The sequence below is a fragment of the Chaetodon auriga genome, chromosome 8 (assembly GCF_051107435.1).
Source record: "Chaetodon auriga isolate fChaAug3 chromosome 8, fChaAug3.hap1, whole genome shotgun sequence".
Lineage (NCBI taxonomy): Eukaryota > Metazoa > Chordata > Actinopteri > Chaetodontiformes > Chaetodontidae > Chaetodon > Chaetodon auriga.
In genome coordinates this window covers 18014560-18031127 of record NC_135081.1, presented here as the reverse complement: position 1 = coordinate 18031127, position 16568 = coordinate 18014560, and the positions used below count along the sequence as shown (strand labels likewise).

At 42.6% G+C, this 16568-nt stretch overlaps 1 protein-coding gene across 2 annotated transcripts in view; it reads right to left on the bottom strand.

Moving 5' to 3' along the window:
* The window catches only part of aplp1 (amyloid beta (A4) precursor-like protein 1), a 31870-nt gene continuing 15302 nt past the window's right edge, over nucleotides 1–16568 (bottom strand). The window contains exons 2-17 of one of the 2 annotated variants that reach the window (XM_076736897.1): nucleotides 12700–12879; nucleotides 11552–11681; nucleotides 9860–9972; nucleotides 9222–9418; nucleotides 8829–9133; nucleotides 7838–7965; nucleotides 6039–6113; nucleotides 5759–5917; nucleotides 5547–5675; nucleotides 5024–5123; nucleotides 4717–4884; nucleotides 4557–4577; nucleotides 4392–4459; nucleotides 4184–4249; nucleotides 3938–4081; nucleotides 1–3010 (exon numbers count right to left, since the gene is read on the bottom strand). In XM_076736897.1, the coding sequence (XP_076593012.1) occupies nucleotides 2909–3010; nucleotides 3938–4081; nucleotides 4184–4249; nucleotides 4392–4459; nucleotides 4557–4577; nucleotides 4717–4884; nucleotides 5024–5123; nucleotides 5547–5675; nucleotides 5759–5917; nucleotides 6039–6113; nucleotides 7838–7965; nucleotides 8829–9133; nucleotides 9222–9418; nucleotides 9860–9972; nucleotides 11552–11681; nucleotides 12700–12879 (2085 nt within the window). In that variant the 3' untranslated portion in view covers nucleotides 1–2908. The remainder of the gene's footprint in view (nucleotides 3011–3937; nucleotides 4082–4183; nucleotides 4250–4391; nucleotides 4460–4556; nucleotides 4578–4716; nucleotides 4885–5023; nucleotides 5124–5546; nucleotides 5676–5758; nucleotides 5918–6038; nucleotides 6114–7837; nucleotides 7966–8828; nucleotides 9134–9221; nucleotides 9419–9859; nucleotides 9973–11551; nucleotides 11682–12699; nucleotides 12880–16568) is intronic. The other variant, XM_076736898.1, reaches the window with a different exon arrangement.

The following is a 16568-nucleotide window of genomic DNA, read 5'->3' as shown; positions in this document are numbered from 1 at the left end:
TTTTATGGGTCATTCGTTTTTTATTACACTATTAATTAGCTTGACCAGTTTTAATTTCTCAGATTGCTTGCAGATACAGTTACACAACAGAGAACATTTTGCCAAATTGGAATATCTGTCTGCTTATTTGTGGAGCATGTCTTTGGTTAAAGGTCTGAATGAAAATGAACAGCTCTCTCTCAATGATGCTATCAACATCCCTAGAATCAATGCGATATAATTGAAGTCAGTCAGACAAAATAAATGTCTAACATTTAGCAACCTGTACCCAAATCGAGTCATTTGGTTTTACTTGTGCTTAGTGCCACTCCTTGTCAATTAGGCAGAGGCCATATGTCCGTCTCTATTTCACATTTCTGAACGTTATAAACTTGTCAATGTTTTATCATACAAGCCTCTAAAATTACATTACATGTGAAAAGCATGACCCTTGATCCAACTGATTATTACATATAAATAAAAAATACAGAATAATTACATCCAAAACACAGCATTGTAAAAGGCAATAATGCAGCAATTAAAATCTCAATAACATTGTTTATATTCGTCGGGAAGTAAGGGGACAGACCAACAAAGAAGTCTAGAATTTGACAGAGGACGTACGTACAAATGTGATTTGAGTAACTACAGTATACACCATTCTAAGTCTGCTAAATGCTGGTAGGAAACCTTCAGTGGTTTGGGAAACACAGGCAAGCTTATTCTCATCTATGGTTTCAGTAGTATCATTACAAGATCAACTGACTTAAACTGTGAACATACAACGTTTTCATTCACTAAAGTAGCTGTACAAATTATACAAGGGCTATGACTTCTCTTCACCTGTCATACCACAACCGCAACCTGCAATTAACCTGCCTAACGAGAGAAACTGAAGATTAACGCTAAACCATAAACTCTCCTGCTTATTTCAAAGCAAACTTCGCAAAAAAAAAAAGCAGAAAACACAAATTATAAGTAAACAACTTTTCCTCTGGAGAGACAAATGCAGGTGTTTAGAGAAAACTTCAACCGGTAAGAAATAAATAAAACTGAACTGATTTTGGTATGGATTATCTATGCGATAAAGACTGATGAACAGAATGCAACATCCCACAGTGTGACCTTCCTTAACCAAGATGGTCTGACAGGGTTAAGTGGCTAATGGAAATCAACCCTGACACTCGAAGCAGCTAACAATCAGCCAGAAAAAAAAGGGGCAACCCCTTTTTTTACTTACCTATACAGGGTGGTATGTTGATCATAAATATGACAAACTACAATGAGTCATTCAGTGAAAAGCTATTTATGAAGAGGGTAACTTAAATATAGCTTCTATAGAGTACGAACATTCAATGTTATTCAGCCCAAATTTGTCAAAATGGCAGATTTAAAGACATAGAGCATGATTTACTGCTCTACTGCCTGAGTGTGGTCTGTTTTTAGGGACTTACTACAAACATTGATACTTCACATTACTATAGCTGTGATCTCTTTGCACGCCTCTGTAAAGTATATTACGCCTATGCTTTAAGTTCCACTGCTCTGATACACACCTGCCAACTGTGAAAATGAACAGGCTGCTACAGGAAGTGATGAGACAGGCATCGGGCATGTAGTCTGTCTGCTGGATGTCACTACTCGGTCTACGAGGGGAATGATGCGTTACTGAAAAGAAGATGGAATCTCAACGCCTACCTTAAATACATTCAGAAAGAAGTTACTGTGTCGTTGTCTTGTGCTGGTTTTTACAACAGTCCGTTTTCAATCAGCCATGTTAGGAAAATGTTTCTCCTTCTCGTAACAGCACAACGTACTATTTTTATGTATTATTCCATTACATCAATGCAAATTAATCATAGAAATGTCTACACCTAGTAGTATGTATTTCTTACGTTATTTACAGTGTCCATTTTGAACGGTGACATTTTCGACTTTTCAAAAGCAATGACAAGAACAACACAAATAAGTACAGCAGCATCATACACCAAGTTGTCATGCTTTCATTAAAATAACAGACTTCTGATTTTTCTGTTTTACGGTTCTTTAGGTAGCGGTACAAATAAAATGAACTCATTCACTGACTAAATTAGCTAAATGGAGTATTTGGTATATTTCGCCAAATAATTTGATTCTCAGAAGTCAAAAACATAATTTTTTTTTTTTTTTTGTACCACCAGCACACACAGCAGTTCTGTATCGACTAGTGTGGTCTTTTTTGGCCTTCTTTGTTTTGAACTAAAGCCTAAATGTCTCACGCATTCAAAGTAAACACCTCCACATCTTCTCCTAATGTTCACGTCTTAGTATTAGAGGTACTGTCCAATGTTATGGCAGCTCATGGAGGTAAGTTTAGCTTGACAACCAGCTTGCTAATTGCCCTTTTATCACTGAGTGGCTTTTAAATTGAGAATTACACCATAATTTAACTAGGCTGTCACTCACACTCATCTACACAGATACATCATATCTAACTGTGGTACAATTTGAACAAAGAGACTACTACTGAAAAATAAATACTATAAAGCATTATGCACCGTTCAACTTCAGTTTCCAGTGAGGGGCAATAGGTCAAGTCATGCCACTGGGATGGGTTTCCTGTCTATGAGGTGAATATTTTCAGGATTATGAAATGCTGTGGCACCGCTAATGGAAACAACAATGCTCAGACCCTAACCCAGAGGAGTATTAGATTACAATAGGTGATGTGAGTTTGTATCATATCTCATTATTCACATTCTGGTAACGATGATAGGTTGTTGTTGGTCATTTACAATGGGTTCGGGACGTACCCCGTACTTATACGGTTACTTCATGTTTGCAACACATCATAAATCCGTCAAAGGGAGTGTAGCTGGGACACCACTGGAAGGAAGAGTGGGGGGACAAAACAAGTGGGCAGGCATGACTTGTTGGCAGCCCCGGTACCTCAGTTCATCTGTTCAAAGAATTTGTAGGTAGGGTTTTCATAGCCATGGTTTTGCATTTTGTTGAGCTGTCGTTCTTCTGGTGTCAGCATGGGGTCGACCTGCTGCGAGACACACAAAAGCTCCAATTATTACACACTAAAGACAAACTCGAGCAAGGACCACATCATCAGCTGAAGGTCCACCAGTTGATATGATGGTTTAAGTTTTGAAGTATTTCAGCATCAGTTTAAGTTGGTTACAGAAATAAGGCTGCAAGCGAACTGGATGTTCTGAGGCTGCATGCAGGGCAGGAAGACATTTATAGACGTATGACAGTGACCGGAAGAGGAGTGTTTGAGGTGTAGTCCAGCTCCTGATCATCAGTTAAAATTAATCTCAAACATTTCTAACCATCATTTCCAAACAGCAATTAATCACCAGCTGCCTTTTGGAGGAATAGTGGAATACGCTTAATCGTGTTCATGCTGAGAGTTAGATGAAAAGATCGATACTGCTCTCATATATGTGCTGTAAGCATGGAGCTACAGCCAGAATGGATGATGCATGATGAAACAGCTAGCATGGCTCTGTCCGAAGGTGACAAAATCTGATTTCCAGCACATTTAAAGCTCAGCAGTCACTAATCTAACACTGCATTTGTTTAATCCTTAGAAAATGTGTAAAGTGTAAAAATGTCAATTCACCATTTAACAATGGTTTAAGTGTTGAATTACTTCTTCAGCAGTAGTTGGACCTTTGCCAAGTGCCAGACAGCTGCACCTGGTGCTGGTAGGTGGATTATTTTACCTTTGGACAGAGCCACACAAGCCGTTTCCTCTTATTCCCAGTCTTTATGCTAAACTACTGGAAGCTAACTGGCTGCTGACTTCAGACTGATACCCATCGCTCCAAGCAGCCCCTCATTTATGTATTTCATCACAATATGAAATAAATGGAAACCAATTGATACCTTAATTGATATAAAGTGGACCACAGTTGTGGTCCTGTAAGGCTTTTGGCTTAAATTAAAGGCTCCTCTGGGGTCGTACCTCTACGATGCCATGACTGATAGTGCCGTATGGCTTCCTGCGCACCAGCAGCAGGCTGATTACCATCACCATGGCAATCGCCACTGCCACCACCAGCAACCCCACCATTGCGCCACGGTTAAATGTCTCCAGTGCATCAGGTTGCTGCGGACAAAGAGAAATGTGCAGTGACATATTAAACAAGGGAGACGTGTGGGGACAACATAGAGTAGGATATTTGAAGTTGAATTCATGCTAATTTCTTACCAGCTCATCTCTCTCAATCTCAGGAGGCTTGTTGACGACCTGCTTGAGCTCCACAGAGGTGTTGATCTGAGAGGGAATGTGTGAGAATCAGGGAAATATTGGGACACATACACACACTGAGTACATATTTCTGTGTCTAAACATGTTCTTTATTAAACTGGGATGGAGTCTGATATTTCCCCAGCCCTTTAGATGATCATCATCTTACCTTTTCCTCATATTCATAAGTAGCGCCTCTCTCAGATGTGGTATAATCATATTCGTCGACTGCAGACACTAAGGATGGAGACCAAATTGGAAAAAAAGATTTAGCTGTGAGCAAATGTAAGAAATACAAAACTGCTGTCATTGTAACAGTAAAATACCAACTCACCTTTCTTATTAGACTGCAGTTCTTTAGAGAAAAAAATAGGGAAAAGGTCTCATTAATAACAGCAGCCTGTGAGAAGCAGTTGATTTGACTCATACAATTAGAGCAGACGTAAGGATGGTGAACTCGTGGGTGTGTGTATGAGCGGCACGAGGATATATACCAATGCGGGGAGGATAAGGCCTGTTCTGGAAAGCTCTCTCCTCTTCCTCTTCATCATCCTTTTCCTCCTCGCTCTCTGCCGGCAGAAGCTCCTCAGTAGTGCGGGTCTCAGAGAAGGAGGTGGTCATGAGCTCGCTGATGTCTCCTCTTTCTGCCTTGACCAGCTCCTCTACAGGTGATGTATACATAAAAAAAAACAGAGGTCATCTAGACAGATCCTGGACGACATTAATGACAATAAAATACAACAGAGTTCACATGCAGGGCTCTGCCGTGATGAGATGATGGCTAACAGCAGTTTAGCTTACGGATATCATTGTGCAGCTCCTCAGCCAAGGAAGGATCCTTGTACAGCAGTGCAAGACTCTGGTTCATCCTCTCCTCAATTACATGGAGATGTGTGTACACCTGCAAATTAGAAAAATCCATTCTGCTTAAATTTTCACCAAGAAAAGGGCCAACCGAGTTCAGACAATGAGTGTGTGTTGAACTGGTCTGAGCTGTGAAAAGAGGAGCAGTGAATTTGGTTCCTTAAGTGAATGAAAAATGAAAGTCCAGATAGATGTTTTTATGGATTCGTGTGTCTAAAGCTGCTTTTGAAGTCAGCAAAGCCTGGCTTTGATCTAAGTTTAATGAAAAGAGGCTTGGTACCTGGCTCACCTCTGTGAGTTCAGTATTTATTAACTTATCTGTGGCAAGTGCTAACTCTTCAGCACACGGTGTTCTGTATGTTTCCTGGTCAGCAGAAAAAGGAGACTCTCATCTCAAAAGCACAGGTGTGTGCGAAAAGCGTTTCAAAAGCAAACACTTCACAAACTCTCAGACACTCACCTGGAATTTCATCTGCTCAGCCTTCTGGGGGTCGACAGCCACAATATGCTGGTAATGCCTGAGTGTGTGTCTGCGGTCCTTCTGCTCTGCGGCCATGTATCGCTTCAGAGCCTGTAGCACGCGCTCTGGCTGGAAGGCAAAGAGGGCAGAGTCAGTGAGATAAAGCTGCTGTCTTAATCCATGCGCTCCTCTGGACTCCATGGTGGACTTACCTGAGGGGGCTCAGACTGTACGGCAGTCAGGTAGTTCTCCAGGGCCAGGCGGCGGTTGTTGTTGAGTATAGCCTCCACTCTGGCAAGATGAGTCTCCACCAGCCTCTGCCTCTCTCCGGCGACCTGTTCCTCCAGTGTTTGCAGCACAGACTGGAAGTGCTGGTAGAGGAAAGATGAGGTAGCAGGCGCAAGCATGAGTAAAGTTGGTGCTATAATGCCAAAGGAGAATTCAAACCACTGAATTAAAGCCAATAAAGCAGGTTGACAAATGTCCGCTTACCTCATTAAGGGCCTGTCGCTCTGACTTTGGCAGGTTCTTTGACTGGTTGTCTGCCTCTGCCCATTCCTTCATGATCTGAGGAATTAAAGACACATGAAATCAGCATGAAATGGGGTCTGACAGTATAGACTGTATAAACATCATACTGACATAGGCATGAAAAATGAGTTGTCGTGGGTGTTACGGTGGAAGGTAGGCAGTAAGCTCCACCCCTTCAATGATGTGCACCTATTGATGGCACCTGCACTCATTAGCGCAGCTGGGACTAATCAGCCGGGCTGCTCTATAAGAGGAGGCTTGTGGCTCTGCTTTAGTTGGGTGTGTGATACCGGAGAGTTAACACCTTCAGTTGGCTCTCCTGGTTTTGTGTGTGGCATTGATGAATGAGTGTGTGAATGGTCTTAAACTGTAGTGATTCTTTCTTTTCCGGAATTTCACTCCCTCCTTTTTAATGACTCTCAATTTTTGTTTTTGGGCTAATTTCTTTTGTTCCTCTATCATTTTGATAGAATTAGTGGGTGTGTGGATAAGTTATTCCCCATCACCTTTTAGACCCCAAGAGGCCCATTTTGTGTTGAGTGCAGTTTGTTTTTTTGTTAGTTTCCCCTACCAGCGACTGCAATTAAGTTTGTTTTGAGGGGAAATGTAACAGTGGGATTTTAAGTTAAAGCCAATGGGAGGAAAGCAAAGGAGGAGCATTCAAGAGTATTTAAAGAGCTGTAGAAGACCTGAGAGTTTTTGTGCAGGACCCTGGAGTCCACCCTGCTCTTTGTTCAAACTACCTTTGCTTTGAATAAACAACCTCACATCAGACTTTGAAGACCTTGTGTAGCCTATTTCTTGAAACTTTTGTGAACACACCAATAACTGATCCAGAAGTATTTTTGAACTGCATGTTGGACACTGCTGTTAACACAGTGTCACAGATCTCCCTTCAGAGTTCGCACATGGTTTGTTCTTAAAAGCTTGGACATTTGGCTTCAAAGAATAGTTTTGACATTTTGGGAAATGTCACTTCTTTGCTGTCTTGCTGAGAGTTAGATGAGAACAGATACATGCAGCTCAAGTCAACAGTAGCATTGCTCTGTCCGAAGGTAACACAATCCGCCTACCAACACCTCAAAACCTCACTAATTAACACGTTATATCTGCACAAAGTGCGAAAAGTAAAAATGGGGATTGCGTGCTGAGACTATTTCTTCACTGGGTGAAGTGACTTCCTGAAGTCTCTGCTGCTTGCAAGGCCGCAGCACAGTGACGACAAGACCACAAAGTCAGCAAGAAAGCAAATAAGGGTATTTCCAAAAATATTTTACTATTCCTTAAAAAACAGGCCAACAGCTGTGATCTTTTATCACCTCATAACAAAACAAAACATGTTGGCTGTTAGGAGGAGTCTTTGGCATAGAAAGAAAAACCATGATGCAAACATCATTGTCTGACTTACTGGGTTGTCTTTTTTTTCTTTTACATAAAAGGCTAGTTATGAAAGAACATTAAACGCATCACAGGTGTGCATCTGTAAGAACACGGTGTCCATTGAAACTGTTGAGCAAGCGGTCTTGATGGCACTGACAGAAACAGTGTATGTGCGGTGTGTGATACTGCAGCCAAAATCCAAAGAAAACGACAAACTTCAATGTGTACAGAGGTGGTTTTGAGATTGTGGGCAAAGGTGCGCACGCGCACACGCACACATCCCCGCTGTTCTGAGAATTAGATCGGTGAGTCTGCTGTCCAACTAACCAACCTGCCAGCCCAAAACCCCGTCAGCCTGTTATCAACCCTGTGCCTCTCACCTCATTGATGCGCTTCATTCTGCGCTCCTCCAGGTCTGTCTTGGCACGCAGGAAGTTGGCATGCTCAGTGTCATCCACTGGCTTCTCAAAATAAACATCGACGCCATCTGTGGGCCGAGCCGTGGTCACTAGATGGGAGAGACAGAAAACAGAGGTTACTACTGTCAAGCAGACAGTAATTAAAAGCACAGATCTGGTCAAAATGTGTCTCTGGGTGTCCTGGAGAGAATTTGGGTGGAAGACAATAATAATGCTTTATAACCCCAGTGGATCACCAGGGAAATATACATCGATTTGTCTAGCACACAAGTTTAATCATTACTACTGGCTCTCAGGCTTTCAACTAATCCCAAATATTGGAAAATTAATTAAGAAGATTATTGAAAAAGAGCTGAGATTACTGATCCCATTCTGTTTTGAGATATTGTATCTGGGTAAGAGACGGCATACTCTTTGTGGTTTAGAGAATAAACTCATGTTCAATATATCTTAAATATGAGTAAAACAGGAATGACTGTTATAGTAATGAGGAGTGTTACTATTATAGGAAACCCTGTAAATATAAATAAGTGCATTAATCAGCATTTCCTTGTTGCATTGCATTTTCATATTTCCTGGCTCAACAGGCTCAAGCTTTACACTTCTCCCCGCAGAGACAGTGAACCCTATCACGGGTTACCATCCTGATTTTGTTCTTGGTCACGTTCAGTCAAGAAGTGAACTGTTCCATTTTCTGTGCATACTAGCATGAACCCTGCTGAGGCCTGGGGGTTGCTGTGGGTGCGGGTGAATGAAGCACCATATACAGCTCCCATATATTTAGAAAGAGACACATGCGCATGTCAGAGGCATGCAGATACCACATGCATGCATGAACATGACAGTTTCTCCCCCCTGTGACTGAGAAGGCAGGAGAGACACCGCCAGCAGGTATTTAGTCCTGATGGTGAGACATGATGCAAGGATTAACAGAAAAATGAGGGACACTCACAGCTGTCTCCCTTCATCAGAGGTGTAGAGGTGGTGGGTTTGTGGCTTTTCTCATAGTAGAAGGAGTCCAGATAGTCTGATGTCTGGTAGGGACCTGAGTCAATGGGGTATTCATACTCCTCTGGATCTTTCACGGCCATTGCCTCCTCTTCCTCCTCTTCTTCCGCTTCCTCCTCATCAACTTCTTCCTCTTCTTCTTCTTCTTCATCATCTTCCTCCACCACTTCGTCATCCTCCTCCTCCATATCCGCTTCGTCCACATCTGTGTCAGGAGAGGGGCTCGGCGTGGGGGCTGTCATTTTGGTGCTGTGGAAAAGTGGACAAGTCATTACTCAGTCATTACGCAAACCGTCATCCTCTAACATCTGCACGTGATCAAGCTGAATCATCTTACAGAGAACTGAGTTTTCCGCTGGTCTGAGATGTGAGTGTCTGAGGGCCGGCGGCGATGTCTCTTTCCTCGGTCTCTCCTTTACCGCTGCTGGAGCTCCCTCGCCCTGGGCAGCACACATACTCGACCCCCCGGAAATGGTCTCCACATGGCAACAGCATCCCGTAGCTGTGGAGCTCCAGATTCTCTGCAGCACATTCCTGCAAGGGAGGCAATCAGATCCACAAATTAAAAAAATATAATACATAATAAGGTTGAAATTAATGTTCTCACGTTAAAATTAAAGTACTTTAAATTCTAAAATTTTAAATGTGTTCTCTCTGAATATGAAAAGTTGATGGAGTAGTGTTTGTCTTTGAACTGTGACACTTCTCTGCTCTTGAACAAACACCTCAGGTAGGCGCACTGATGAAGTATGAGGTGATGCACAACACACCACTGTGCAGACTTGTCTGGTCTTGTCTGCTATGGCTGTTAGGTCTGGCTGCACAAGAGGTTTTAAATCTGCACAGGAAAGTTGGAGGTGTGCATGAGACAGTGGAAAGCCCCATAAAAATCACCCTTCTGCTTAAATCTTCCTTATCACAAGGCTTCATTCTGCAACTTTAATTGTACGACTGCCATTTATCTCCCCTTCACACCTCCTTAGCGATGTTGTGCCAGTACGCGCAACTCTTGCAAACATCCATCTGCTCCTGGTGGAGGAAACGGCATCGGTCGGGCACCAGCAGGGCCTCGCTCACGTACTCGCCCTCTGCAGCAGGATTTAAGAAACAGTGAGGTCAGCGTAAGATGATTTCAAGCAGTGGGAGCATGTTCAGAGTCAATCTTGAGATTTAAGTGGAACGGTGTTTCAACATCGAACTTCAAGCATGGCTGTGCTTTAGTAAGGACAAAAAGAGAGCAAAATAATGAACGCAAGCTGCACAATACATAGAATACATGAAACAGAAGAATGATCGTGAGCTAGAGTTGTGAGATGGGGATGAGGTGCATAAATTAGGACTGACAGAAAACATAAATGTATAATGTGCGAGCACTTTGAACAGACAAACTGCAGCTACAGTCAGGACATGAAGTAAAAATGTGCTTTGCTCAAAGCAAATAATGCCCTTTTGATCTCTGTAATGAATATTTTCCATTACAGAAAAGGTTATACTATATACTAGGTTATAATATAATTATATAAGCACATACAATATAATACATTTTATATTGATTTCAAACTTGTTCTTCATGCAGCACTGCTGTTCATCACACACTGTTCTTTAGGGCTCATGCACAAAGGAAAGTGTTCACCCACACAACAGGCAGTACAGTAGAAATCAAACAAGCTCGAGCCAGCTTTACGGCCCTGTGCATGAAGATCAAGATGCTTCGTGAATCCAGAGTGACTCACTGTTCATTACTCATTCATTCATCCATTCAATCATCCATTGTTAGCCTATCTGCCCCCCTAGTGGCTTACAGCAGGCATGGCCTCTCTGCAGCACTGCTGAGCTGCAACATGGTGCTTTGTGTCTGCTGAAGTGCACATCCTGCTTTGTGTCAGGGCCTAGCTCGAGCTCTAACAGTAACACAAGCAGAAAGCTGTGTCACTGGGAGAGGGAGCTTTAATATGAGAATGGCACAAGTGAAGTCAATGTTAAGCCATACGTGGTACTAAAATTGCTCCTCTTTTGTTAGCTTATGCATTAGTGGAGTATTTTTTTGCTTTGACATAGAATCATGGTTTGTGTCACTCTGTTTGATTCAATATACTGTATGTTATGTAACTGCTTAGTTTTGGATTTAACTCAACTACAAAACAATGCTTTGGTTCAAAGAACCTCCAACATCTCAAAAGGATCTGTTGTTTGTTACCATAAAAGAGGATGAGCCAATACTAACACAGTCACACAATAACACAAGAAAAGGAATCGGTCAGCATCTTGGAAAATACGCTTATGGGCTTTATTGCTGAGAGTTAGATAAGAAGATTGATACCACTAAATAGACAAGATGTAACATGTTGTTTGATTCATTCAAATACTGCAATTTTTACTACAGAGCCACGTTGACTGTTTCCCTGTTTCCAGCCTCTGTCCTAAGCTAAGCTAACCAGCTGCTGGCTGTAGCTTCATATTCAACAGGCAGACAAGGGAACGGTATCGATCATTTCATCTAACTATCTGCAAGACAGTGAATACTGCTTGTTGCATGTTGTCTTCCTTCCTGTCTCCTTTCCGTTTCACTGTCAAATAAAAGGCCGAATGCTCACAATCTTAATTTTACGAAAAAGGAGGCATGAGGGGGCATTATGTATTAAATGGTGGTGAGGGTGTTGCTCTTACCTAGACAGCGGTAGGGAAGGACTATGGAGGGGTGTGTCTGGCACCGGCCCCAGCCTTTCTTACACCAGGCATGGATGGTGACAGGTCTTTTTGACTCCTCTATATGGGAGATCGGAAGCGCTGGGTACATCTGGACGCACGGATACATGCAGAGACGACAGAGACACAGTAACAGACAGGTGGGTGGAGAGAACGAAAGGATTGAAGACAGGAACAGCAGAGGACAGGGAAAGATTGGTTAAAGAGGAGGTTTGGGGATTGTTTGGCAGGGGTAGAATAAAGGTAGCAGCAACATGGGAGGGGGGTGGGCACAGGGAACGAGTCATGCAAGATATTCTCTAAACACTTACATGAAGCTGTGTAAGGCCTTTGTCTGAAGCCACATTAGACATGGCATACTGAAGATCATTCTTTCATCTCAATGAACATTCTTGTCTTTCAATATTTCCAATTTCACATCTGACTACTTTAATTTAAAATCTAGGCCAATAATTTGAAGCACAAACACATAATGAGGTTTAATAGAGAGAGAAATGTAGCTGGCCCGGAGTTTGAATGCACACTGAAATGCTTCCTTCATAAATGTCAAGGCAAAAAGGGAAGCTTTTGTGTAAAAGCCATCACAGATACACCACTGTCAGCTAATCGCATTACAGTCCATTCAGCTGCTCTCTGTAGCAGCTATGCCTACTTTGGCCTCCAGATGGCGCTTGGTCGCCTTAACTTCAAATAAATATCTTTGAGGGAGGAGTATGTGGGGAGTATGTGTACCACTGATTACCTTACAGTAAATGTTAATGAGTACACATATCAGGTAACAAGAGGTGGAAATGATGGCACAAATGAAATATTGAAATATTCCAACAGGCCACCATTACTTCACTATATATGGTTAAATATATAGATCCATAGGACGGGTGTTAGACAAATCAAATTAGAGAAAAAGAATATGAAATTTTACTTCAGTTTCTTTCTACAGTGTCTTGTTGACTTCATGCTGTATTCTTTCAAAATCAGCTCTGCACTACTTTGGCATTAAAGGTCATTCTGAGTTAGATAATGCTGCTGTTACATGTGTTGATCCAGATTTGTGTTCATTACAGTTGTTCATGTTTATGTGATTCCCCTCACAATGCTCAGGACCCTACCTCCTGACAGTAGGACAGGATTTCACTGGGCTCCTTGAAGCAGCCCTGGCGTCCCTGAGGATCCGGCTCCCACTGGCCAGTCTGTAGGTTCATGTGCAGGAGCTGACGGCCACAGAACATGGCAATCTGTGGCTCTGCCACCTGGGGGCCTGGCCCATTCACCTCAGTCATGGACAGGGCCTACAGGGGAAGAGAGACACATGAGAGGTGAGGGAGAGTCCATAGAAACAGTGGCGCACACAATACTGTGTTTGAGGCTGATCCAGGGTGGGTAGACCACACTCCAGCACTATCCAACCTTAGACCAAGAGTGTAAGCCAGGGTGCAAGACTGAGAGTGAGAGAAAGATCGAAACTGAGAAGTGAGAATGTAGAAAAAAGAAGAGGAAGCTAATGCAGAAGAGAACTGAGTGCAAACTGCAAGCTTTAGGAGAATATCGGCAAACCTAAAATTCAGAAAAGACCCATAGAAGACTGTTGAAAACACCCTGAAATGAACGAGAAAAGAGTCAATAAAAAGGCCGACTTATCGACCGGTGGCCTATGCTCCCTGTTTGCTGAAACCCGGAAAAAGAAGGAATGGATGGCGGATGAAGAGGAAGGTGTATAGCAAAGATATACAAAAGTATGTAAAAGACTGTTCCCTCTCCCCTCCCCACTTGTTCTCCTCTTCCAGCGGCCTTCTAGGATGTTGTTATTGATCATGGGATATGTTGCCTCTGCCTGGGGGAGGACCCAGGGGACCCCACATAGAGGAACAAACAGCAGCAAGGGCTCGGAGTCAGGTGTTAATACAAGCTCATTGACCGATGGGCCACTTCACTACATTAACACACAGCACAGAGACAGAGAGAGCCCAGGGAGGAATAAAGGAGGGGAGGGGTTAGGCAGGGAGGAGGAAGCTCTATAAACAGCACAGACAAGGACTTCATCTGCTTCAACAGGCAGAACAGATTTTTCAGAAAACAAAACCACTCTCAAGAATCATGAGAAAGTATGAAAGTATATCATGTTCCACTGGACATCTGAGCCATCTCTAGCCAGAAAATAAGTTGTTTACCAAAGACGTGCACGCTCAGTCTCCCGCAGACTCACTTAACTCAAATGAAAGAAGTGGGTTTCTCACTGCATCATCTGACACCAACATTCATGGTACAGAACATGCGATAATATGTGTACTGTCCAACCCTGAAACTCATCAAACAAGCATTCCGCACCCCGGAGCCACCTATGTATAACTCATATCCTTTCATCTGCGCTGACAGACAGAGAGACAGACCTACTGACGACAGACAAGACGAGCGACGCTGAGCCAATTAGAAGGAAGTTGCCCAAAGGGAAGAAACGGAGGAGAAAAAAATCTGGGAGAGTGACGCCTGATCAAAGGGAAGCCCTGCTTTGGCCGACCGGAGCTCAAGTGTTTGAAGTCCTAATTAAAATTCATATGGAATAAAATAAATATATAAAACCCTTTGAGTAAATGTACAATAAATATAATAAGCCCTGAGCAGTCTGTGCATTATAATTACGCTAAGAGGAGTTTGTGTTTCTGCATGTCCTAGCAGATTTCGTACAAATTACGGATCCACTTTTCATTAATGCTGACCATTTCCCAAAGCATACCAGAGTCTGTTGGATCTATGAATGCATTTTTACAACCTTACAGGACACATCGTCTGAATATCAAGCACAGGCTGACAAAGGAGCACGAGGCCGGAAATCAGCACGGTGAACACCATCTTTCTGTCTAAACCACCTTCAGGGTCATGGGCTGTAAACAAAATGTTCATCTGTATGTTTTCTTAAGTTATCATTATGTGGTAGTTGAAGCTGAAAGTCTGTCTCATACTACAGTTTCTATTCTGAAAAATACTTTGTCTGCTTTGAACACAACTCATTTTTAAATGCCACAAAAACAATTTTTTCTCTTTTCTTATTGTGCATATTTTTTCCATTGTTTTCTTCTTCTTCTGGGGTTTTGTTCTGACAGAACTGCTCTCTAAAACAAGGCTGTTTTGCAGCCAGTTGTTAAGTTTTGGCTGTCAGCGTTTGCTGACGTCTCTGCTGTGATGGACCACTCATCTAAAGCAAGTTTCAAGTCCCTAATGATCACCCCACAGATGAATAATGGCTGCTAAGAAGGTATCGACAATAACTATAGTATGCTTTGGGAAATGTATGATCACAGATAACAAATGTTATCTGTGCACTTACTTTTAATTCTAGTTTCACAGTAAGAAATGCTATACTCTCCTGAACTAAATGGCTGCGTTAGCTGTTGACTGTGCTGGATGGGAGCTTTTTATTGGTTAAGTGCATTGTTGGATGAGCACAAGAAAACGCTGCCGAAGCTGCTGAAACAGTCTGTCTAGTGCAGCTGCTGAGCTAATGTCTAAATAGATATATCTCTTTGACTCGGGGAAGGTCAGTGCCACTAAGAAAAAAAAGAAGAAGAAGAAGAAAAAAAAAAAAAAAAACTTCCGGATATTTGAGAAGATAACCTGGCAGCTCCCCCTGGTCCAGCTCTCTCATTCTGCCTGCTCTCCACTACTGCACTTGCAGAAAATCAATGCTGAGCGACTGCAACTGTATCGCCACGTTCCCCCCAAATCAATAGTAGTCCATCAGGAGCCTGAGGCCCCGACCTCCAGCACGGCAAGGCCGCACATCCAATCTCCAGCCTGATCTGGGACCAGATTAGATCTCCTTATCGTGATAACCCCTAATAAGAAATACAGTTTTCAGATGTACACTTGTGGTGGTCCGTTCCTCCTGGTTGCCACTACAGACAGCATCACATAAACATCACTCGGTGGCTGACGTCACATGGACCCTCTCTGCTTAGCTGTGTGAATGCCACACAGTGCCTCTGTAGGTGTTTCATTGGACTGTGTCATTGTATTCTCACAGCAATAACAAAAACTGTTGTCAGTATGCGTCAGTCCTCTTTATTCTTACCCAGAAATGGGGGGACTGCTTTCAGGAAGCATCAGTTGCTGGACAGAAAGTTATTCTGAGGAATTTGACAGCTTTATTTACAAAGTGCGTCATGCTAATTGGTCAGAATGTGGACAGCGTTTTTGTGAAAATATACACGACACGACTTCGGTCATCAGATAGCACAAAACTGAGTCTGGGAAACATCTGACCAGACTGTGCTTGAACCCGGGCATAACGATAGATGTCAGATTTTATTCCAGTGAATGTTATCGTTACCTGTACTTGTCTCAAGAACTTTCTGTTTTCATTTGCTTTGTTTATTTTGGTTACAATCTCAACTATCAACTCACTGAAACTAGCTTTTACAAATCAGCAAGGCAATTACATTGGCGTACATTTTGCCCGGTTCAATTCATTGCATTCTGTCTATCATGTTTAAGCCCTAGATCACATATCAGAGGCATTCCTGTCAAAACAACTCCAACATCCAATCTCGAGCCCAGCCAGGACACGACTGCACAAATATTTATGTGCCATGTGCTGTCATCTGTGGAGCAGGACAGTGGAGAGGATCTGCCAAGTTGCTAATCTTGTTTAAATGGCAAATTGGTCAGTCAACCCAGAGTGGAGTCTACCTGATAACAACAGTCAATTAGAAATGACAGTCTGCAGAGGTTGTGGATGAGGCAGGAAAACAGAGCAGGGAAGTTATGTGCAGCGGGGTACGGCGCAGCTTACAATAAAAAGACACCAAAATGTCTGCACACTTACTTGTGTTGCACACACCTACTTTACTTAGACAGACAGGAGCTAGAACTGCTAAGGTAAGTAGATAACAACAAATACAAATACATTTAACCATGCAAGCAGCATGGCTCTATGGATGACAGCGTCAGCTTATCAAAACTAAATATCTTAACCTACAGGGTG